The following is a 24,318-nucleotide window of genomic DNA, read 5'->3' as shown; positions in this document are numbered from 1 at the left end:
GTGTAACCTCTGACATCAGAAAAAACCACAGTAAGGCTATTTCCATTTGGCAAAAAAATTAAATACCATATCTACATATATGTAGATACACATATATGTAGATATGGTATGTATAATACATATGGTATATGTGTACATATTACCATACATGGTATATATAAATTTATAGATGTGTATGTATGTATGCGTGTGTATGTATATATGTATGAAATCCTGCTTGAATTCCAGCGAGTGGCTTCTGACTCCTCCCATCACCTCCCCTCTCCGCAGCACTGACCCCCACCCTGGCTTTCGGCACGGACAGGAGGGCCCTGCTGGCATCCAGGGCGCCCCAAGCCTGGGGTGCCACAGCCCCCTCCCTAGGTCCGACGGGAAATCGGAGGGAGCCCTCTGGGATCCCTCGGCCCAGCCTGCCATGGGCCAGGCCACTCGTGACCCCAGCCACACAGCCCGGCAGGAAGGTCCTGCTTCCCTCCCCAGCCTCGTGTGGGCAAACCAGGGCAGCAGCCTCTGGCCATCGGCCACCAAGGCCTGGCGGCTCAGGGCAGAAGAGCTGGTGGGAGGGAGCCCGGGAGGGCTGGCCCCCAGCTCAGCACTCAGAACCACGTGGTCTCTGGGAATGAGCTTCCTCTGTGGGCAGCGTTAATAGCAGTGTCGCTTCTCAGTCATTACAAAGATTAATGGCGCCGGGAAGTAGCTAACATTGCGCTTGATGTCCCAGTGGGAGCAGCTGGAATTAGTCCCCCAGGACCCATCCTTCTTCCCACACCCCTGCATCCCGCCTGCTTCACCTGTGCCACTTTGTTCCCAGGTGTCATCATCCCCTTTGATTCTCACAAAAATCCTCGCTCTGTAGGAGCGCCCACCAAGAAGGAGCCGTTACGAGTCCATTTTACAGATGAGGAAAGTGAGGCCAATAGACGTGCAATAAGTGCTCTGTCTTTGGTCTCCCAGTTAGCAAGTAGCAAAGTCAGGATTTGAACCCGCTTCTGTCTCTATCTCATGCCGCTCGTGCCTTTTAACTACAGGACTCTGCTGCCTCTGGGTTACTGAATCAAGGCTTCTCACCCACCGTCCCCTGGTCCCCCTGCTCCAAGGGTCCCCGGGGCCTCTACCTCCCTGTGGCAGGGGTGGTAGAGCTGCCAGACGTGAGCTTCAGGCCCTTGGGGCAGCCAGCCGCGGATCCTCAGAAGATGTTCCTGGGTGTGGGGAGGACCAGCCACAGAGGTGGAGCCGCTCCTGGCCAGGCTGCAGCTAGAGATTTCTAGGAGGAGAAGAGAATGGGGAAGAGAGTTACCTTCGACACAGGCTGTCCCGGGGCTGGAGCTCCAGGAATGGGCATCAGCCTAGAGAGGATGCATTTAAGGACCCTTCTCCCCGCCCCCTGGGCCCTTGGAGTCCCTGCCCAGGAAGTTTGCATAACAAGAACAAAACAGTTTTCAAACGTGGGGTGTAGTAATCCGGCCCTCTGCTCCCAGTTTGGGGGATTAGGCCTGGGGTTGTCTGCTTTTGTTCTGCTCAGAAATGCAAGAATGTGTCTGTGGAGGCTTGGGCGGGGCCGGGTCCAATCTTCCAAAGGAGCCCCTGTGTTTGCCTCGGGCATGGGGCTGCTGATTGATTCAACCTGACCTGACTGCTTCCAGATTTTCCAAGTGCAATTACCAGCGGCTGTCCTCCTGACCTCCCTGATTACATAAGGGCGGGGGAGGCACAGTCACAGTGAGCGTGCATGCAGCTACCCGAGGACGCCCCATCAAGGTGAGATCTCTAAGCCTGGAGAATCGCAGGCCGGGGCTTTCTACACGAGGCCCCACCAATACGTGGGTCTGCCCACTTGTTGAACAGCAGAGAAGAGGGCCACGGACCAGTACCAACTGCCAGGAACCTCCCCGGTGAGGTCGGTCACCCACGGAGCCAGAGATGCTTGGGCAGAGAGGACTCTGGGATAACAGATGTTTGCTGGGCGTCTGCTCAGTGGGGATGGAGGCCTGTGTGGAAGACACATCTGGCCACTTCTCACACCGCCCCTGCTACCTGGACTCTGGGCTTCCTCCCACTGGGCACTTCCTGCCACCCTCACCCACCAGCCTTGCTTCCCTACAGGCCCCTGCAGAGGTGCTCTTCCCTCCCCCCTCCCTCCCCCTGGAATGCCCCTCCCATACAGCCCTCATCATCACGCTTCCTCCTCTTCCTCCACGTTATTTTTCTCCAGACCATGTATCACCCTCTGAGATGCTATTTGTCTACTTATTTTGTCACCTGTCACCCTCCAGCTAGAATTTGCTTTGTTCACTGCTGTATCCTCAGCACCCAGAACACTGTCTGGCACATAGTAGGTGCTCAATAAGTGAATGACGGAATAAAGAGAAAGTTTCAAAATAATATGAACCCTATAGTGGCTGGAATATGCCCAAGATGCTACAGGGCCTCAGATGAGAGTCCCGAGGGAGGGAAACGGAGTCTGAGCTGAATGGGAGGTATTTAGGCTTGGAACAGCAAAAGCAAAGGCACAGAGGCAGGAAACAAGGTCGTGTGTCTTCGCAGTTATTAAGGTGCTATTAAAAACGTAACTAATGGGAAAAGAATTTGAAAAAGAATAGGTACATGTATATATATGACTGAATCACTTTGCTGTACACCTGAAACTATCACAACATTGGGTTTTTTTGTTTGTTTTTTAATATTTGGAAACTTTATTTTAATGAACAATTCTTTTCTGGTGTGATTTTATTTTATTTTTTGGCCGTGCTGCGTGGCATGTGGGATCTTACTTCTCCAACCAGGGATCGAACCCGCTCCCCCTGCATTGGAAACGCGGAGTCTTAACCACTGGACCACCAGGGAAGTCCTAACATTGTTAATCAACTATACTCCAATATAAAATAAAAAGTTAAAAAACTAAAAGAAAAAATAAAATTGTAATTGAACCTGTTGGAGATGCATATTCCCAGGCTCCACCTGCTCGACAAAATCAGAAACTCTGGGATGAGGCCCAGCCATTGGTGGTGTAACAAGTCCTCCAGGTGATTCTGATGCCTCCAGGTGAAGTTGGGGAACCAGTGACTCACCAGTTACTGATAACAGTTTACTGGGAGGAGTTCCCTTTGATCTGTGTTTTTATTCCTTTAAGAAATTGCTATAAGAAAATCATATTATTTATTGTTGAATATCTGCTACAAGTTACAAACATATATATGGATTTATAAAATTATATTTTGTAACTATATAAAGCTGGGAAGATTGATGGTAATGATGTGAATATGAGAGAGATTTTATATTGGCCTGTGACACAGAATTCAGTTTACATGTTTCAAGTGGCCAAGGAACTAGGGTGATGGCATAAAACCTTATGAGAAATTGTTCTAAGGAACGAATAAAAAGTTTGTAGTGGCAAACGTGAAGTCATCAGGTGACAGCAGGTGTGACGTGAGGCATTATTCCAGGGACGCATCACAAATACGGGGCTGCCTGTGGTCATCACGGCCAGCACTCAGGCAGCAGTCACTTGTGCCGTGACTGAACGCATGGGGCCTCTGGTGACAATTCCACAGGGAGGGTGTTATTCTCCCCATTTTATATAAGGGGGACCAGAGACTTGTAAGAACGTTGGTCCAGGCTCTCACTGCTCACAGGTGGCAGAAGAAGCCCTTGAAACCACCAAAGCCCAGGCTCACTCACCGAATGCAAGCCGTCTCCCCGGAAGTGAGGTGCAGCCAAAGCAACCCCAACAGGAAGTGACGTAGTCCATGCCCGTTCCCCACGGGGGTGCCCTCCTGCCCTCCTTCTGAACGTTCTGATTATCATTACGCAGATGGTTCCAACCAACCTGGGGATCTGGTTCCTCAGGCTAAGTGAATGGATGGAAAGAGGAAGGACGACGGGGAGGAACAGCTGTGAAGAACAGTGAGGAAGATGCCGACTGGAAGGATCAATTCCATTTACAACAGCATCAGAAAGAAGAAGTAAATTTAAATGTAAACTTAACAAAAGAAGTGTAAGACTTATACACTGAAAATTGCAACACATCGTCGGAAAAAATTAAAGATCTAAATAAATGGAAAGAAATCACAAGTTTGTGGATTGAAAGACATAATAAGGTGACAGCACTCTCCAAATTAATTTACAGATTCAATGCAATTCCTGTTAAAATCCCAGCTGGCCTTTTTTTTTTTTTCAGGAGTAGCTGATCTTAAAATTCATGTGTAAATGCAAGGGACCAAGAAGAGCCATAACAATTTTGATAAAGAAGAAGAAAGCTGGAGGATTCAATTTCAAAAGTATAACAACGCTGCAGAGATCATGATACTGGCATAAAACAGACAAGCAGATCAATGGAATAGAGCTGAGAGTCCAGAAACAAACCCTTACACGTGTGGCCAACTGACTTTTGACAAGGCTGCCAAGACAATTCAGTGAGGAAAAAGAACAGTCTTTCCAACAAAAGGCACTGGGATGACGGAATATCCACATGCAAAAAGATGAACGTGGACCATTACCTCACACCATACACAAAAATTAACTCAAAATGGATCATCGACCTAAATGTAAGAGCTAAAACTATAAAACTTCCACAAGAAAACATAGGAGTAAATCTTCATGTCCTTGGGTCAGGCAATGGTTTCCTAGATAACAAGACCAAAAGCACAAGTGACAAAAGAAAAAAACAGCTAATTGGGCTACATCAAAGCGTGGGCTTCCCTGGTGGCACAGTGGTTAAGAATCCGCCTGTCAATGCAGGGGACACGGATTTGAGCCCTGGTCCGGGAAGATCCCACATGCCGCGGAGCAACTAAGCCCGTGCGCCACAGCTACTGAGCCTGCGCTCTAGAGCCCGCAAGCCACAACTACCGAAGCCCGTGCACCTAGAGCCCGTGCTCTGCAATAAGAGGAGCCACTGCAACGAGAAGCCCTCGAACTGCAACGAAGAGCAGCCCCTGCTCGCCACAACTAGAGAAAGCCCACGTGCAGCAACAAAGACCCAACACAGCCAAAAATTAATTAATTAATTAATTCTAAAAAAATGTCAAAGCATTTGTGCTGCAAATTATACCAGCAAGAAAGTGAAAACAAAATCCACAGACTGGGAGAAAAGATTGGCAAATCATGTATCTGATAAGGGACTTAGAGTATATAAAGAACTATTACAACTCAACTTTTATCGTTTGTCAGTATTAGACAAATAACCCAATTTAAAAATGGGTGAAGGATCCAAACAGACATTTTTCCAAAGAAGATATACAAACAGCCAACAAACACATGAAAAGATGCTTGGCATCATTCGTTATCAGGGAAATGAAAGAGAAAAACACAATGAGATACCACTTCCCAGCCACTAGCATGGCCATTAAAAAAAAAAAAAAAAAAAGGCAGAGACAATAAGAAGTGTTGGCGAGGAGGTGGAGAAATTGAAACTCTCCTACACGGCTGGTGGGGATGTAAAATGGTGCAGCCACTTTGGAAAACAGGCAGTTCCTCAAAGAGTTAAACACAGAGCTACCATATGACCCAGCAATTCCACTCCTAGGTCTACACCCAAGAGAAAGGAAGACCTGTGTCCACACAAACAGTTGTACAAGAATGTTCACAGCAGCATGATTCATAGGAGCCAAAAAGTGGAAACAACCTAAATGTCCATTAGCTGATGAATGGATAAACAAAACGTGGTGTATCTGTACGATGGAACATTATTACGCCGTAAAAAGAAATGAAGTTTGGATACATGCCTCACCACGGATGAGTCTTGTGGACATTATGCTCCAGACACATAGGACTACGTAGTGTACGACTGATTCCATTCATATGAAACGTCCAGTAAAGGCAAATTTATAGAGACAGAAAGTAGGTTAGGGGCTGCCTGGGGCTGAGAAAAGGGCGTGGGGGCAGAGGGTGAGGATTGACTGCTAATGGGTACAGGGTTTTTTTAGGGGGACAAACGTGTTCATGATTAGGTTGTGGGGATGTCTGCACAAAAAACTAAAAAAAATTGAGTTGTACACCAAAATGAATAACATGGTGTTGAATTGTATCTCAATGAAGCTATTAAAATATGTATATCATATTCAGTACCCTCACTCTGAGAAAATAGGAAAATGCATTAGGAAAATGTGGAATCTCCCCTACAGAGAACTGAAAATCATTTACGTAGATCACGCCCCCAGGAGGAGGTGGAGTGTAACCCTCTTTTCTTACGTGTGGGATGTGTGTAGTGACTTCTTTCCAAAGAGGCCAGGGTGGACTGGTCAGGGGAATAACTCTACACAGAAGAAGCTGATGAACATGACCTCAGCGGGTGTTCAAGGTCAAGGTCATGGCGACCCCATGTCCCCTGGATACCACGTGATAAAAACCGGCGCTTCCACTCTGTGGTCTGCTTCCCCAAACCCAAACCCCCAGTCTAACCATGAGATGAACATCAGACATGCCCAAACTGAGGGAAGTTCAACAAAATACCTGAACAGCCCTCCTCAAAACCATCAAGGTCACCAAAACAAGGGAAGTCTGAGCCCAGAGGAGCCTGAGGAGATGGGACAGTAAATGGAAGGTGGTCTCTGGATGGGATCCAGGGACAGAAAAGGGACATTCGGCACAAACCAAAGAAACCCGGAGAGAGCATGGGCTTCGGTTAATCACACACCAGCATCGGTTCACTAGCTACAACAAACAAGATATCGGCAATAGGGAATCCACGTGCAGACGACCCAGGAACTCTCCACACTGTCTTGGCAATTATTCTGTAAATCCAAAACAATTCAAAAGTAAGATTTTTATTTTAAAATCTCATCTGGAGGCAGCACACAGGGTAAACGAGTGCTAGCTCAGGCGTCCCCAGCTGTGAGGCCCGGGAAAGACGCTTACCTTCCCGGGGCCCCATTTCCCCATCAGTTAAAATACGGGCGCCAGAATCACAAGCAGTTGTGTGGGACCCTGAGGAGGCGACATGCGTGAAAGGACTTTGGAAAGTGAAATTCCTTCCAAAATCATCCACGGAAAGAGGTAAGCTTCAGTGAGCTGCACCACTGACCTAAGCTAACCTGCTCGTCTTCCTAATGTCATACTGGCACTAGGTCTTTGCCTCGGGAGCCCTTCAGCCTCCAGGCGGGCTGCCCTTCCTCCTCCCGTCGTCCCCACTGCTTTCCCAGTCCGACACCGGCTCCCCTGCTGTCGCCTGGTGGATGCCCCCCTCCTGGCACCATGGGTGTCGCCTCCCCACTGAGATCCCGCCATGTAAACTTCCCGTATAAACTTCCGGGTGAGGCACAGTGCTGGGGCTCACTGGCCTAGAGAGCTGACTGCTGGGGCCTGGTTGGAGCGAGGCGGACAGCGTGAGTGGGGCAGGCTGGACTCGGCTTCGCCCAGCAGCTCTGACCTCGGGGTCCCTCCCGCCGCCGTCCTGGGTTCCTGGGTGCAGCGCTGAGCCACTGGAGGACACTGGGATTTCAAACACTGTTTAGAGAGCTTCTCCCCGGACAGCGGCAAGGAGAGCGGACCGGCTGCATGTCTGGGAAAACGCAGGAAGGATCCCCGGGGGTCCCTTCCCCTCTATCTGCCCTGAGGGCAGAGACTTGGGTCGGAGAAGCTGCAGGTGTGCATCCCGGGAAGTCAGTGGGAGGAAGAGGGAAGCTCCCCCAGGGATGCTGCAAAGGTCCCCCACTGTCACCCGACCCTGACCTGCCCCTGTGCAGGCTCCCAGGAAGCCCCCAGGAAGCCAGGGCTGAGTTGGAACAAAGGGCAGCCCGGGGCTGGAGTGGGCAGGGTTGCGCGGCCCGGCAAAGTGCAAGTCACGGTGAGCTGGGCGCCTGGTCCGACCCCGCCCGGAGCCCCCGCCTGCTGGGGGGCAGGCCCGGGCCGCCTGGCACTCCTGCTTCTCGAGCGTGGGAAGCCGCACCCCGATTCCTGACAAACATGAGTGCACCCCATCGCACACCAAGTCTGATATTTATTCTAACAAGGGCGAAAATCTCTCCGTTTTATTTCTGCATGGTGATCACACAAACATAATTCCGTGAACCTGCACAATGTGATGACTAGTTTTTAGAGCCGCCCTTTCCTTTCACACATAACTGGCTTGCCTCTCCCTCTGTCAGCACCCCGTAAAATTCCAGTGTGCACCCCCTGTTTTTCCCAATGCTTATATAACATCCGATAAAGTTAAATGTACATGACACACTGGGGGCTGTCGCTGCTTTTAAAACAGGGGCTCATCAGACACGGGCTCTGATCCCCCGCTGCCTCAGACCGCGGGATCCACTCTGTCCCCTCTCGCAGCTGTTTAGTATTAATATCAACAACGTTTGATGTGCACAGGACCAGAATGCTCCCTGTTGAGGGGAAGCCACCTGGCTTCCAGCTTTTGACCGATGCTCCATAAGCCTCCTTGAACTTACGGGTGTTTTTATTTCTCTGTAACAGAATCCCAGGAATGTTGGCATTTTTGATTGCGTGCGTGTTGCCCGATGGATTTCTGCAAGGCGGTCCCTGGAGGCCAGCAGGCTGTCCGGGCTCTGGTCCAGTCAGGCAGCCAGTGCCCTGCGTTCTTGCCACTTCTCGGCTGTTCCCTGACCCCGGCGGGTGGGCTGGTGCATTGTCACACCTGTGCCGGCCACAGGCCTTCGCCCCACTTCTCTTCTGTGTTTTCCTTGTCAGCGTTTAAGAGCTCTTGCTGTTACAGCTGCTGAGTCACTAGTGCTCTCCTTGATCCGTCACTTGTACGTGGACTGGATTTATGGTGCCTTTTGCTACACGTGAGTTTTAGTATAGCCAGCGAGAACTCTTGTTTTAGTTTGAATGAGGAGGGTTCTCTCTCCTGTCCTATGTGGTTCATCTAATTCTCGGGACATTCTCGTAAGATTTGTATTATTATTTACTCTGAGCCCATCGAGAGACTATTTTATCAATAATGCGGACGTCCCCTATATGAGCTCATTTAATCCTCACAACTGCAAAGAGGTAGGAACTATTATGATGTCCATTTTATAGATAGGAAACGGAAGCACAGAGAGGCTAAGTAATTGGCCTAAGGTCACACAGCTGCTAAGTGACAGAGCTAGGCCTCACCTGGCATCGATTCCTTGATCCCCCTTCGAAGGCTCACACCCTTGGGCTTCCCCATTTCCTCCAGGTTTTCAAATTTTTGCTGTAGTGTTGAATAGTTTCCTTAAAATGCTTTAATCTCCTGACCCTGTCATTATGTCTCCTTTCTGAACCTTAACCTTGTGTGTTTCTGTATCTCATTTTTCTTTCACAAAGAAAGTGCAAGTCAGGGTGAGCTCGGGTTCTTCTGCTCACGGGTGTTTGCAAAGACCAGGCCGCACTTATCTTCTAAGAGAGGCGTGAAGCTAGGTTTCTGATTCATTTCTGTTCTTCTTCATCAATTCCATCTTCCTACTTTCTTTTTGTACTTAAACTGGGTAAGTAGGTCCTTTGACTTTTGTTTTCCTATTTTAATACTGATGGCCTTTGTCTTTATTTCCCACTGAATATACGGTTTTGCCGTGTCCTGGAGTTTTGAGAATGTAACATTCTTACTTTCACCACTTTCCAATAATTTTTAATTTCCCTCTTGATGGCCTCTTTAAGTGTTTTTTATAAGTGTGTTTCCTAATATCAAAGTAGTTAACATTATATTCGTCACACCTTTATTATTTACTGCCAGTTTTCTCAGATTATGATAAAAATATGGCCTTCTTCTCTGCTTTTCTCTATTGGTTCAGGTCTTCTTTGTGGTCAAATAGATAATTTCTGTAGCCGTTCCAGGGACATACGAATGAGATGTATTATTTCTGTTCATAGATGTAAAAACCTCCACCTATTGAATCAAATGTACCGACTTTTCCTGGGTATATTACCCAGCTGTCCTTGCAATTCTGATACTTCTGCTCTGTGTGTTTAACCACATTTTGCTTTGTTCATACAAGTTTATGACTGTTTGATCCCCTTTATAATTTTTGCTTTTCTTCTTCCTCTGTTGTGATCTTAAAGGCCACCTTATCTGATGTTAATTTGGGTGGTCCTGCCTTATTTTTGTTTGCACGGGTCTGAGCACCTAAGTCCCTCCAGCCCTTCTTTAGCCTGCGGCTTTACATGCATTTCTCATAAATGACAGAGGGAGGGTTTGTCTTAGACGCCCTCTGACCGTCTCTCTGTTTTACTAGAAGGACTGGGACCTTCCATCGCATTCTTCCCATTACCTTTGTGTCCACTCTTCACGTCGCTCTCTCCTCTCTGATGCTCACGGTTCCTCCCTTTCCCTGCTCATCTGAAAGCTCTGCCGCCAGGGAAGCCCCTGAAACGGCTTTTTAATGTGTTTTCAATTCCTGCTTCCAGCTGTGCCTCCTCAAATCTTTCTGTCCCTTCAAACACTGCGAGCAGCTCCATCACTTCCTGGTCAATTCCCGTGCCCAAAGCTCCGTCCAGACTAAGTTAGCACTTCGATCCCAGCGCACAGCCTCCGCCAGCTCAGCTCCAGTCTGTGGCCCCAGGAAGGGGACAGGTCTCATCCCGCCTTGTCCCCCGAGGCTCTGTCCCCCAAGGCTCCGTGGCCCTGGTGCGGGGGCTGACAGGAGAAGGGACCAGGGCAGTGTCCTTCTGCTTACCTGGCGCTCCCCACGGCCTCTGGGGACTCCCAGGGGTCCCGCAGCTCCTGCCCACCACACAGGTCCCGGGAAAGGAGAGATTTCCCCGCACCCTCAGGTTCCAGCCCCACCCTCCAGGGCACCTTCCTCGGGTCCCCTCACCTGGCTGGCAGCTCCCCTGGTATCAGCGAGATGGTCCACGGGCGTGCCTCCTTGGAGTGCTGTCAGCTGGAGGAAAATCACACATCCTCTTGTGCAAATGGGGCCCCCTCTGCCTGGCTGTCTCTCTCTGGCTCTCTTTTCCAGCTCCATCATCTCGGATGACACAGAGGGTAGCTCAGCAAGCCCCCTGGGTGAGGAGATGTCCCTTCTGCAGGCACCCCGATCTCTCTCGGTGACTCTCGGAGCCCCCCTCGGTTGGCTTGGAGAGGTGGGGACTCCACCTTTGGGGGAGTGTTGGGGGGAAAGGAAAAGGCCACAGGCCCCCCTCAGGTGCACGACTTCCTTGACTCTTAAAATTGCTGCACTTTCTAGTTCCCCGTCTCCATGGCAGAGAGATGCTGGAAGCAGTTCTCTCCCTCACCTGGAGCGAGGTCTCCACGGGGCGAAGGGCCAGAGTGCCCCAAGGAAGGACAGACAGAGCCCAAGGGGAGGGGGCGTTTCAGGCCCTAGGGCGTGGCTGGAGAGCTGGCCGTTCCCACACTGGCACACATGCCGGTCTCCCCTGAGTCCATACTGGTGATGCTGGGGAGGGGTCGGCAGCCACTCTTGGGACCGCGGAGCCGCTACAGGGAACACGGCCCGGTCAAAACCATCTGCACAGCTAACTACAGCAGAGCATCATCCAGCCTTGAAAAAGGGAGGAAATCCTGGGGACTGCCCTGGTGGTCTATCGGATAAGACTCAGCAGGGGGCCGGAGGTTCGATCCCTGGTCGGGGAACTAGATCCTGCATGCATGCCGCAACTAAGAGTCCTCATGTCACAACTAAGGAGCCCGTGAGCTGCAACTAAGGAGCCCGCATTCTGCAAGCCGGTGCAACTAAATAAATAAATTTAAAAAAGAAAAAGGGGGTGTACTTCCCTGGTGGCGAAGTGGTTAAGAATCCTCTTGCCAATGCAGGGGACACGAGTTCGAGGCCTGGTCCGGGAAGATTCCCACATGCTGCGGAGCCACTAAGCCCATGTGCCGCAACCACTGAAGCCCACGCGCCTAGAGTCCGTGCTCTGCAATGCGCAGCCTCCGCTCGCCGCAACTACAGAAAGCCCGCATGCATCAACAAAGACCCAACACGGCCAAAAGTAAATAAATAAATAAATATTTAAAAAAATAAGGGGGAGGGGAGGAAATTCTTACACCTGCTCCAACAGGATGAACACGGAGGGCGTTGCGCTGAGTGAAACAGCCAGTCACAGAAGGACGGGCACTGTATGGCTCCACGTGTATGAGGTCATCAAATCCACAGAGACAGAGGGTGGGATGTGGGGGGGTGCCAGGGGCTGGGGGAGGGTGTAGAGTGAGGGTGTAATGGGGACAGAGTTTCAGTTTGGGAAGATGAGAAGGTTCTGGAGATGATGGTGGCGATGGACGCACAACAATGCGAATAAACTTAATGACACTGAATTGTGCACTTAAAAATGATGAAGATGGTCAATTTTACGTTGTGTGTGTACCTACGTGCTCCGCTCAGTTCCACTGCTAGACTCGGCTCTGAGCTGTGGACACCACCTGGGAACTAGAGCTACTCTTCCCATCAAACCAGGAGCCTTCTTTGTCACGGGGGCATGGAGAGAACCCATTTCTGCAGACTTCTCCCTACCCGTGCCTGACAGGTGTGGACTCCAATTTCGCTGAGAGCTGTTTTCCTCCATTATTGCGGCTAATGATGACACTCAGCTCATGTATGTCTCAACCAGACTCCATGTTATTTCCTTGGAACCATCAGTTGACCTTTAACATGGACCTTAACTCTGACTAGAATTTAAAGTCTCTGTATCAGCACAGTGTAATTTCCGTTGCCCTTACTCTCCGCCCCCTTTTTTTTCTATTTTAATCAGAAAATATAGTTAAATACTGAAAAAAAAAAAATCCCATCCACATGGACCCAGTAACGTAGCAGATGCATGGACACCCCACCCTCTACTGAGCCCCCTGCCCCGGGTACTGGGGCGGGAGCCGCGGTAGACAAAGGGCAGAGGCGACCCTCGCCCTCACAGAGACCCCACCCTGCAGGGACAGAGCCGGCAGGGACTCTCGGAGAGCTGGGTGGAGGCCCTGTGCAGTGGGTCAGGGGAAGTGGCCCCAGCACTTGTCCAGGTGTGAACCAGCTCCGGCTTTAAGTGAGCAAGGCTAGACTTGCTGAGACATGGGTGGAGGATGACAAAGCCGAATCAGGACAGCAGTTACCTTTGGGGCAGGGAGAGGAATAGATAGCGGGTGGGGGGGGGGGCGGAGAATGCACCAAGGGCTTTCTAGGTATGTAATTTCTAAAGCTGGGTGGAGGGAACACAGGTGTTAAGTATTTTCGTATATCTTTGCATGCCTATTTCATTGTTTAAAGTTAAGACTATTTTTTAGAGCAGTTTTAGGCACAGCAAAACTGGGGGGGAGACACAGGGAGCTCCTGTGCACGCCCTGCCCCTCTGCATGCACAGCTTCCCCACCATCAACACCCCACCACAGGGTACATCTGTTACCACTGATGAAGCGGCACGGACAGGTCATCCCCACCCAGAGCCCAGAGTTGACATGAGGCTCACCCCTGGTCTTCTATATTCTGTGGGTCTGGACAGATGTATCATGAGCTGTATCTATCATGATCATATTACACAGAGTATTTTCTCTGCCCAAAAGAAGAAAAATGTAGCTTTCGAGGTGTCTGTGCGACGTCCAAGCTAAGTGTCCAGTGGTCATGGGAGTGTTGCTGGGTCAGAGCCCCATCGTAGACATGGGCTCCCCTGCGGGGTGAAACTGAGAGCCAAAGAAGGGAAAACAGGATTGAATCCTGGAAGCCACGGGCTTGAACAGAGCGGGAGAGAGGCAATGGATTCGGGCGCAGCTTCAGCAGAGCAATTTATCTATGAGACCAGAGAAGTGAGGGAACCATTAGGTACTAGCAGCCTCACTGGGGCATCACTGGTGAACAGCACAGGATTGGAGCAGCCCGCAGGCCCGACAGGTCAGGACCGGTTAAACAAATGAAGGCGCAGCCATTCAAGAAACAGCTGCAGATCTGTAAAAAGGGCAGATGTTCATAATATGTTCATACATAAGGAACACAAGTTTTAAAATAGTATATTTTGTATAATTCTATTCTTTTTTTTAAAGTATTACCCTGGGTAGGTGTAGGAAGTACTTTTTTTTTTTTAAATTTATTTATTTGGTTGTGCCGGGTCTTAGTTGTGGCATGTGCGCTCCTTAGTTGCAGCTCACCGGCTCCTTAGTTGTGGCATGTGGGTTCCTTCGTTGTGGCATGCAAACTCTTAGTCGTGGCATGCAAACTCTTAGTCACGGCATGCAAACTCTTAGTTGCAGCATGCATGTGGGATCTTAGTTCCCTGACCAGGGATCAAACGCAGTCCCCCAACAGTGGAAGCACAGGGTCTTAACCACTGGACTGCCAGGAAAGTCGCTACAATTCAATTTTTACAGAAGATTTTGTTTGCACAGGGAAATCATGTGGGCAGATGAATTAAAATGTTAATATAATCTCTGGGATGATGGGAGGTTTGTTCTTTTCATTTATCTGCCTTTGTAAAGGTTTCTGCAATGAACACAAAGTACTTACGAATATAAAAAGGAAAAGGGCCTTCCACAGGGAGCAGGTCCTGTCACTTCCTGGAATGCTGAGAGAGGAGTGGGTCCCACGGCAGGGAAGCTGTGCATCTGGGCTCCACCGGGCCAGGCCTGGGAGACAGACTGGCACGTTGTCAGCCCTTCTCAGTGCCGCGCAGGCGAGGCGTAGGGAAGCCTCCCTGCCTGCGGGTCTGAGGGAGGGTTCCTCCCACACAGCGGGGTCCAGAGTTCTCCCCTTCCCTCGAGGGGTGGATTTGGGGGAGCCCCCGACCCCTCCACCCCCAGGATGTAGGAGACTCCACCCCTCAGGCAGACGGCTGTGCCCTCCCCCTGCCCTTAGCCTCTGACGGTGTCTCCAGTTTTCTGCCAAGGTCCCCTTACACCAGCCTGGCCAAGACCCCAGCCCACATCTCTCCTCTCGACACCCCCCTCACATCCTCTACAAACACCGCAAAGCGCTTGAGAGCCGCTGGCTAGGTGCGACCTCTTGGCCACCTGGGTCCTCAGGTCTCAGACACCATCCATGATGGCCCCCGGTCAGAAGATACACATAAAAGTCCCCCTAGGCTCCTTGGTGCCAGCAGCCCTCGGCCTTCCATCTGCGGTGTAGGGGTGGGGAGGGGCCTGAAGCACAGTCTTGGCCTCAGGCCCCGAAAAGGCAGGGCCGAGATAAAGGCTCCTGGGCAGGACCTCACCGGGAGTGCGAGCTCAGGGGCGTGAGACGGGGAAGGGGAGGCCACAGGAGGACGAGTGCTGTGCTGGTGACCACGCCACCCGGGCTGCGGGCTGCTGCGGACCACGTGGGGGCCAGCCTGGAGGCCGGGCTGCTGCAGGGCAGGCACCAGGGCCGCTGCTTGTGGCTCGTGGCACAAGCACTGGGGTCTCTGGACAGAGGTTGGTCGACCACTGGACAAGTCTTCCACGACCTGGTTTGTTCGGCGCTCCCCCTGGTGGCCACTGGCATGAAACGCAACGCTGTGCGCCCACTCCGAGGTCATCCGCTCGGGCCACTCCTAGACCTCCGCATGTCTGATTTCCCGGTCTCCCTTCTAGGCCCCGGCAACCCCCCACAGCCTTCACCACCACCCACATGTCTGCATAGACCCTTACCCTGGACCCCTCCTCTCCACGCAAAGGCAATGGCTGTGCACAAGCTCTGCCCACCTTGCAAATGGGGTCTTGCGTGTGACCCAGGAGAAGCGAGGTGGTCGTGTGTGTGTGTGTGTGTGTGTGTGTGTGTGTGTGTGTGTGTGTTTGGGTGTGTACGTGTGTGTCTGTGTGTGTGTTCTCCTCTCTGACACCAGGCAGGGTTGCTGCAGGATCAACCCCCCGGAGCAGCACGGACACAGGGTCACAGCAGCGCAGCGACACCTGTCCTGCACGTCCTGTGCCTGATTTCTGATTTTGTTCCCAGGCTGCCGCAAAACTCTTTTTACAAATAGTCATTTTTCACCAATTCCGTTCTGCTTAAATCAGCCAGAGAGTCCTTTCCATTCGTGGCAGGCTGCAAAAATGGCCACAGGGATTCCTCCCCCCGCCCCCCGTCCCGGGTGAGCAAAGGGTTTCGTGGTACGTCGTTGCCGTGCTTCCCCACCTTGAACCTGGACTCGGTCCACGGGACACTGGGAGATCTGACTCCACAGGGCTGAGGGGCGAGCGCCTGGGGCTTGTCCTCTGAACAGGGCTGGGCCGGCAGTCGACGGCAGGACGTCAAGCAAACCCACAAGCACAGGTGAGCCACCTCAGGCCACTGAGCACCAGCCACGCTGAGCCAGAGCAGAGCCACCCAACTGGACCACAGAATTATGAGAAATAATATGTGTTCACTGTGTTAAGCCACTGTCTTTGGAGGGGTTTTGTTACACAGCAAACGTGAGCTCATACACGATGTCTAGCAACGGAGAACCCCACCCGATCCACCCACATCTTATTCCTCTCCAAGTCCTGTGGGTTTTCACTGCTCCCTACCTCTTCAAAGCAGGCATTTCCTCCTCTATGTTTCAGTGGATGTCCCTGCAGCCATTTATGCCGCCTTCCATCTTTTCTCCAACCCACCAGTTCAATCGGGCCACCCCCTCTGCTTCGAACCTTCTTACGGCTGCTAGAGGGCCTCCCCCAGCCTTCCTCGCCGCTCACTTTGTCCCCACACGCCGACCTTTGGTCAGGCAGGGCTGTTGCCGAGCGCCTGTGTCCATCATGGGATGGACGCACTCACACGTGCACAGACACGCGCAGAAGAGTCTCTGAGCGCAAGCAGAGTCGTTGCTATACCTGCATCTTGCGGCGGTGCGGCAGGGCGTGAGCTTGGGGGAGCCTGCCTGAGATGAATCCTGACGCAGGCGCCGACCACTGTGAGATTCAGCAAGTTACTTCCATCTCTCAAAGGTGGCTGCGAGGTTCACACAAGTTCACACACGTGAGATTCTTGGAAGTGCAATGGCACAGGACTGCACACAGCGTCTGCCTGGAATGCGGACATCACCACTATCATCACCACCACCACCACCATTGTCACCACCATCACCATCACCACCACCAGCACTATCGTCACCACCAGCATCACCATCACCACCATCATTGTCACCATGACCATGACCATGACCATCATCACCACCACCACCATCATCAATGTCACTGTCATTTTCCACAAATATTTGTTGAGCACCTGCTCTTTGCCAGGCACTGTCCTAGGAGCTATGGACACTATGAACAAGACAGATTCCTGCTTGAGAGAGCTGACATTTTAGTGAGGTGAGTAGAGTAACAAGTAAAAATAGAAACAGGGTAATTTCAGAAACTGGTTACTGGGCTGCAAAAAGCAAACGGTGCTGGGACAGAGAATGACTGCCGTGCCTTCGGTGCCTTTGCTGTTGCAGGCTCCCCCTGCCACGGGGCCTTTGCACATGCTAGTCCCCTGCTCTTAGAACATCCTCCCCTCCTTCATTAACCTGGTCAGCGGCCACTCATTTTTTCCTGACTTTGGTCCCATCACCCCTGCCACAAGCCCCCCCACGAGCAATAACATCGTCCACCTCTCTTTTGCGGCATTCATCATACCTGTGTGTTTATCAGTCTTGTCTGAAGTGTACACCCCGTGAGGGCAGCCAAGCCTCTCTCTCGATGCTGTACCTCCAGCACAGCAGGTGCTTAACAGTTTTGAATAACAAACAAAGCTGGAGAAAAGACCAAATTTGAAGTCAAACATTACAGTTCCTTGAAATGTATCCATCAGATTCTGGCCTAGGAAACATCTCACAGAGGAGGAGATGCCTTCCCTAGACCCTGCCTCACACCAAACCCCTCTTCCCTGTGTGCGTTCCAGGTACTCACCCTGAATCCAATCATAGAGAAACTTGGGATTTTTCCTTCTCTACCCTGGTTGGCTGGAGGCCTGGCTCTTCTCGCCCACGAAAGACCCTCCAGGGCCGCCCTCAACACAAGAGCGTGAAGGCCCCTGGGGGAAGAAGTCAGAGGGAGACCAAGGGCAGCCTTTCCCCCAGGGTCCCTCTGTCTCTCCTCTGGGGCCCGATGCCCCACCCACTCTCAAGGGAAAGGCTGGTCTCACCAGCCCCAGGAGGGGTCTGGGGGGCTCCTTGGGGCAGTTTTCCTGGAGGAAGTGGGTATAGGACTCACCTCCCTGCTTCCATCAGAAGGGAGCTGGGCTTCTGGGGGTCAGGGTCAAGTGGGCACCTGGGGACCCTGTGAGCTCCTGTGCTTAGGTTTTCCTCAGGCCCTCAAGTGCCCGTCACTGTGCAAAGGGCATTTTCCCCACAAGAATTGTGTGAGAAGGTACTACTCTGATCTTCAAAGGACGGAAAATGGAGGCCCAGGAGGGCGAGGGGACCTGCCCAAGGCCACACAGCAAGAGTGAGAAGTACCTCGTTTGTCAAAGAAGCAGAAAAAACATGTGCTCCCCAAAATGTTCCAAAACTAAGAATTGTACAGATTTTGCATTCCGTGCGTTTACTAGCCATTTGATGAAACGTCTAAGAGCAGAACCGTCGCTGGGGAGGTGCTGCTGACCCGGGAACACTGTCCACATCCGTGCTAGCTGACCCCAGCAGCGCGAGCAGCACGTATCCCTGGTGACCTGTGTCCGCCGCCGCGTGCGCTTCGATGCCCGGCTCTTCCGTGGTGCATCTGTGCGCCGGGGCCACATGCGACGGCCTGCAGGCCAGGTCCGGTCCACAGCCTAGAGATTAAGAATGGTTCTTACATTTTAAGTGGATTGGAAAAAAAAAGGCTATTTTGTGACACGTGAAAGTTACAAGAAACTCAAATTTCAGGTGCATCGTATCGGCCCCGGCTACTTTCCGTGGCACGACCGCAGAGCCCAGGAGCTGCCAAAGGTGCCGCCGTAGGGCCCTGAACGGAGAAAGTGGGCACCGCGTGGTGCCCTGGGCGTCCTGTCCGATTTCCTCTGACACGACGCTACAGACGAACAGATGACCGTGTGGAAGGAAGCTGGGATCCTCACGAGTAAACAAGCCGCTTACGTAACAGGCATCTGTTTCCCGAGAATCCCCCCCAGGTTTCATATCCTTTCTGAACTGACACGCTTTTGTCACATGCTGGCTCCTCTGACGGCGACTGAATAAATGTTGATGTGTGCTCCGCACCAACTTGTCTAAGAGTTGTTGTTTTAGCACTTTCTCAGTGGAAAGGAGCGTTCACGTCTCCAAAATCCCGACGTGCTGAGGAACCAGCCTGTGACTGCTGAAGGGCCCCCAGCCTCAGCCTCGCTCACCACCCTGCACCCACCTCCCGGGGCTTAGATCCGCCCCCCTATTGTGAGCCCAGAGACTGGGACCCTCGGCCCGTCTGTGCCAGGGGGCTTTTTACTCTGCTGCTCCAAGAAGCCTTCAGACTGAAGGGGGGGGCAGGGGGAGGGCTCTGGGGGGGGAATTTCCTTATTTTTCTCCCAGCATTTCCCCCACCTTAACTCCCCTCATCTGTTGTGTTTACTGCCAATACCTTTCCTAGCTGATGACCTGAGTTTTAGAGTTCTTCCTGGACCGAAATCACCTTGTTAAAGAATTACAAAATTAACAAGCTCAGAGTGAAACATCAGCATCGCCACCCCCCACGACAGACACTCCCGACAGGGAAGGAGAACTTGTCATCCCGCTGGACCAGCATCCTCATCACCTCACAGACCCTCCCCTCCGTGGAAGGCACCCTGCCCTCGCGAGGATCCCCAGATCAGCCGCCCGCCCTGTGGTTCATTCTCAGCGCACAGCCCGCTCACCCACCATCTTCACAGAAACCCTCCAGCTGGAACAGAGACAGGCCCGTTGGGCCCCCATCAGAGCCCCTGGCCGCAGCTCGGTGTGCCAGGCAGAAGTCCTGTTGTCGCCCAGACGACACTCTGGGCAAAGGCACCTGTGACCTGCCCCTGCCCGGCCCACCATCTCCCTCCCCGACCTCACCCTGCAGCAGGGGTGGGGCCCAAGGGCAGAAGGTGGGAGAAGGGGCAGCTGGGTGGGCCTCAGTGCTTCAAGACGAAGACAGGGATCCACGTGCCATCTCCTGTTGAGGGACCGAGGGGAGGGCGCTGGCTTACGTCCCCGGGAGAGGGCCCCTACGTGCTGCCATCAGCAAAAGAGCCGGTCTTAGGACGCCAGGGCCTGCAAGGGTCCCCTTGGCAAACCTGGGGTTGAGGTCCCTCCCACCCAGGACGGGCTGAATCCCTGCTGGTCTACCTCAGCGGCTCTCGTACAAATAAACAAACAAGCAGGGAACCTGCAAAGTGTCCATTTGTCCGTGTGTCCCTGAAGCCCTTCCCCTGGGGATTCTGAGGGTGGTTTCAAAGCTTCTGCTCTTGGGCTCCTGCCCCAGCCCCCAAGGGGGTGGCAGGTCTGCTAACCTCACCTGCTTCTCAAAACTTGCTGCCTGCCGCTTGGCCGGGGGAGTCCAGCCAGAGACACCTGCGCACCGAGAAGCATAAAAGTGCATCAGCAGAAAGGAGAGGCTGGAAGGCCGAGGGGTGAGCAGGGCCGGGGCTCCAGGCGCGTGTGTGGGATGAGCAGCTCGTGGGCCCAGGCCCTGCCCAGCAGCCTGGCTGGCCAAACCCCAGCCCTGGCTTTTTTCTCTTTGGAAATTATTTGCCAGGCCTGCCTTTTCCATCTGTGAAATGAGGCCATCGAGGGTTGGTACGAAGATCTAATGAAGTAATAAATATTAGATTGCCACAAACCTTGAACTACAAGGGTCAGATCAATCCACAGGGAAAGGACGTCTGCAAGCAGGTGCCCAGGGCTCGGCCACGGCGGCGGGGCTGGTCCTTTCAGAAGGTGTCCAGACAGAGCCTGAAACTGGGCCTCGCCCCAAACCAAGCCTAACAGAGAGGAGCTGCAGGCTGCCCACCGCCCACGGCTGGGGCTGTTCAAACAACCTCACGCCCAGTAACTCATTCCGTTCTCACCACCACTGACCAGCTCCGAGCCGGACGCAGACAGGTGTGGAGAGGTTAGGGATGGAGAGTGCCCAAGGACGCACCGCTCTGCACAGGAGTCCGAGACCAAGACAGCTGCACCCAAGGAAACGGAGAACAGCCTGCAGCGAGCAAACCCTCAGAGACAGGACAGCCTGGGAGCAGGAGGGCGAGGGGAAGCCCCAGGGCTCGGCCACCGCTGCTGCAGCCTCCGCTCAGATCCACGCCAGGAGGCTGTTCAGAAAGGACAGCACGTTCACAATCGGCCGAGCGAGGCCCTCTGTGCAAGGGGAGCCGGAGGCTCCGCCGGGCGGCCTGCTCTGCGTGGGTCCGTGCTGCCGGCAGCTCCCAGCCTCGCCTCCCTCCTCCACAGCAGTCTGGGCACTGACCCCTGGGCACTGACCCCTGTGACCCTTCACCTGTTTGGCTCTGCCTCGTCCACAAAAGCCGAGACTTCAGGGACCGACTGTCATTTCCCGCCGTGCGGTGCTTTCCCAGGCGGGTCGCTTCTGATGTGACTCCCTCTGATTCCGGTGAGGACGATGCCACCTTGACCCCTCTCCCAAAGACAGCATTCTGGCCAGGGCTGTGACAGACAAGGCGGAGACTTGGGCAGGGCCCAGGACTTCCATGGCTGAAGACCCAGGGCCCAGAACCCAGTGTCAGTTGTCTCCCGGCGTGCAGAGGTGGATACGGATGCTCCTAGGCTGCGCCCGTCAACGGAGGGAAGACACCAAGCTCTCCGGGCGGCAGCCAGTCTCCCTGGAACAACAGAACTGCACTCTGCTCCCGCAGGAGTGAGGACTGCCCACAGAAGCTACAGGAGGCGCACGGTGCAAGCGGCAAGTCTTCCTCCGTTACCTCAAGCGCTTTTTAGAGCCAAGTCAGTGACTTCACACCCACAGTGCCCAGCTCGACTCCCCTGCTATTTATCTGTGGGGACTGAGGTGACTGGGCCCAAACAGTAACCCCCTCTCCGGGCTCCTCTCCTGGACCCCAGGAGGGGCAGAAGGACACCCCCCCTTGAAGAGACGGGCATGTGGGAAGCATCCCACGGGCCTGGCGCAGGCGCCATTAAGGCGAATCCTCACAGCAGGAGGATCCCACTCGGCACGCTCACAGATTAGCCCTGTGTGCATCTGTGCGCCCGCCACCTTCCAGGCTCGCCTGAGACCCGGTGTCAACCCGTGAATGTGTGAGCTGGTTTCTCTCTTTTTTATGAAATAGATGATACAAAATCAAAAGATACACGTGGAAACATAAAGCATTTGTTTATTATTGCTATAATCAAGGCAAAATCTCTTAAAACAATTGGCCTTGATAATGGAAACATAATCAGAACCATTAATCACGAGTTTACAGTTTGTTCTTCTCTGCTGTTCAGACTTCACGGTCTCACACATACCTCCTATCACCTGACCTTTGTCGTACAAGAAGCAGAAGAATGCACTTGGAGGTCACAAAGCACAGCCCGGCCACTTCCCTAGGTACTGACTGCAGACCAAGCACTTCCTCGCTGTGAACCTGTTTCATCCTGTGTTTAAAAAACAAGCGGGAGAGGGGAGGAGGGACCGGAATGTACCCACCCCCTCGGAGGATCAGTGAGATGACACGGGCGGTAACTGAGAGAACATACAAGAAACTGCCCTTTACACTCGAAAAAATCACACAAAATGGAGTATCACCAGTGACGGTGCTTACGGCCACTGCAGGGAGGGCAGGAAGCCGCCACACAGCCCATGCTCCTGGCAGCCTGCAGGACCGTCACCGAGCATCTGAAACCCTGGGGCAGGGCGACAGGTGTTAACCAGCAAGGCTCCAAACTCACTGAGGAAGGACCTGGCCTGACAAGCCACATCACAGGGACCCAGCCTCACCCTAGAAACACCTGGTCAGTTTTATTTACCTTAATATACATCTGTACAGGCAATAATAAAAAGGCTATGACACGACAATTCAGTGAGTTTTACCTAGTTTCATGAATAATGCATGCAGTTACAAATAAGAGGTAGAAACACTGTATTAAAGACCTAAAAATATAAACATCATATAAATAAATGTTCAAATTAACTGCTGGAATTTCATACAGATAAATAAAGTAAAAATTACATTACTTCGTCAAAGTAAAGAAAAACCATGTTTTTGTTTTTATCAGTACACTAAATTAATGCCGAAGAGCTTCTGTGCAATTTGTCAGAGTTCAGGTTACATTATCTAAAAGGATTAAAACTGGAGAATGGTTTATTCAAGTATTCAAGCAGGTAAGTAAGAGAAACGAAATAACCTACCACGTAGGCACCATCTCTAGAGGGGTGTTAAGTGCCCACATTCTCCATGACTAGCTACCTGGTGAACTGTCAGGACTAACAGGAAAATGCACACAGGCTGGAAAGAGCTGCCCATTTTCCTAAGAGAAAACATACCTCATTTTTCACTAATTTCATGTAAAATTCCACATCACTAATAAGCCTTTAAGTCACCAACTTTGTTTTGGCCCTATTACAATTCTTGAGAGTATCTCTGGATTGACACTTGTTCTAATACTGCCCCAATAAACCTAGCCTTTAGTAAGCCTAGAGGTCATAGGCATGAATGCACATTCTGCATGCACAGTAAAAAATGCAAACAAAAGCAGACAACGAGCAACTTAAAAATATCACTGAGAAAACCTGTAGGTGTAGATGAATAGGCTAAGAAAATGCAAAGGTTCACACAACACAAGTTTTTTACCACTTAAAAGTCCACGAGAAATCACCTGTGAATTCTGGAAAGGGTACGTGTATATAATCAAGTAAAATATTTTAAACAAGTCCATTGTGCCTCAGTTAGTTTTAAATTGCAAAATCCAATACACAGTTGTTTTAATAAATTAGTGCAATATGAAAGATTTTGGAAGATTATGAATATGTGTCCATATTAGATCAAACTGAAGATTTCACAATCTCTTCCAAGAGACGCCTTTCACTCCTTAAGCTATTTCTTCCTGAGCTGTTTATGGACGCGTGCTCAGACTCAGATAAACTTACCCCGGGTATCAAACCGCCTGGATGAGACGTGGCTTTTTACTTTTTCGCCTCAGTGAACATGTGGAACCCCACACTTTGCTCTGGTGACTGGCGTGAAGAGCCACTCATCGTTTCATTCCTAATTACCCTTAAGAATAACTGTACTGACAACTCTAGTTCTAAGGTACATTTATTTACCAAGTTCAAACTGAAAGCCAAGTGGAATACTCTTGCTTCTGCTTCTACAAAGAAAAAGGGAAGGGGTGACTTCTCTGATAAGGCAGGTAGTTCTGGGGTTGTTTTTCCTTTTTGAAATCACTGCTTGCTCTTTGGTGGTCACTGTGTAGGAACCTACAGTTTCCTGGGGGTGGGGCGACAGGATCCAAGCTGTGCTCCCAAAGGCATCGCCTCACACCCACCACTAGTCCTGGGGGCAGGCCTGCTGCTGCTCACAAGGTCGAGGTGCTGTAGCAGAGTGCCGACAATCTCCTTTCAATACGAGATTTATCTAGAAA

At 51.8% G+C, this 24,318-nt stretch overlaps 1 protein-coding gene and 1 long non-coding RNA gene across 8 annotated transcripts in view; both read right to left on the bottom strand.

Moving 5' to 3' along the window:
• Positions 1-7,717: 7,717 nt before the first annotated feature.
• Positions 7,718-16,958, bottom strand: LOC113633123 (uncharacterized). Its single transcript, XR_003438072.1, has 4 exons — positions 16,637-16,958; positions 14,358-14,476; positions 10,734-10,799; positions 7,718-10,552 (listed from the first exon to the last, which is right to left on the bottom strand). It is a non-coding gene; the product is annotated as an uncharacterized LOC113633123 (long non-coding RNA).
• Positions 16,959-22,046: 5,088 nt separating this feature from the next.
• The window catches only part of ULK2 (unc-51 like autophagy activating kinase 2), a 65,544-nt gene continuing 63,272 nt past the window's right edge, over positions 22,047-24,318 (bottom strand). For 6 of the 7 annotated variants that reach the window (XM_027131150.1, XM_027131146.1, XM_027131151.1 and 3 more), the window contains one exon: positions 22,053-24,311. In XM_027131150.1, coding sequence (XP_026986951.1) covers positions 24,253-24,311 — 59 coding nt within the window. In that variant the 3' untranslated portion in view covers positions 22,053-24,252. Of the gene's footprint in view, positions 24,312-24,318 lie in introns of all 7 variants that reach the window. The other variant, XM_027131147.1, reaches the window with a different exon arrangement.

This window comes from Aethalodelphis obliquidens, unplaced genomic scaffold, assembly GCF_003676395.1.
Source record: "Aethalodelphis obliquidens isolate GAN/ISIS:26980383/991018 unplaced genomic scaffold, ASM367639v1 scaffold38, whole genome shotgun sequence".
NCBI lineage: Eukaryota > Metazoa > Chordata > Mammalia > Artiodactyla > Delphinidae > Aethalodelphis > Aethalodelphis obliquidens.
The sequence above is the reverse complement of the archived record's forward strand: the minus strand, read 5'-3'. Positions and strand labels throughout refer to the sequence as shown.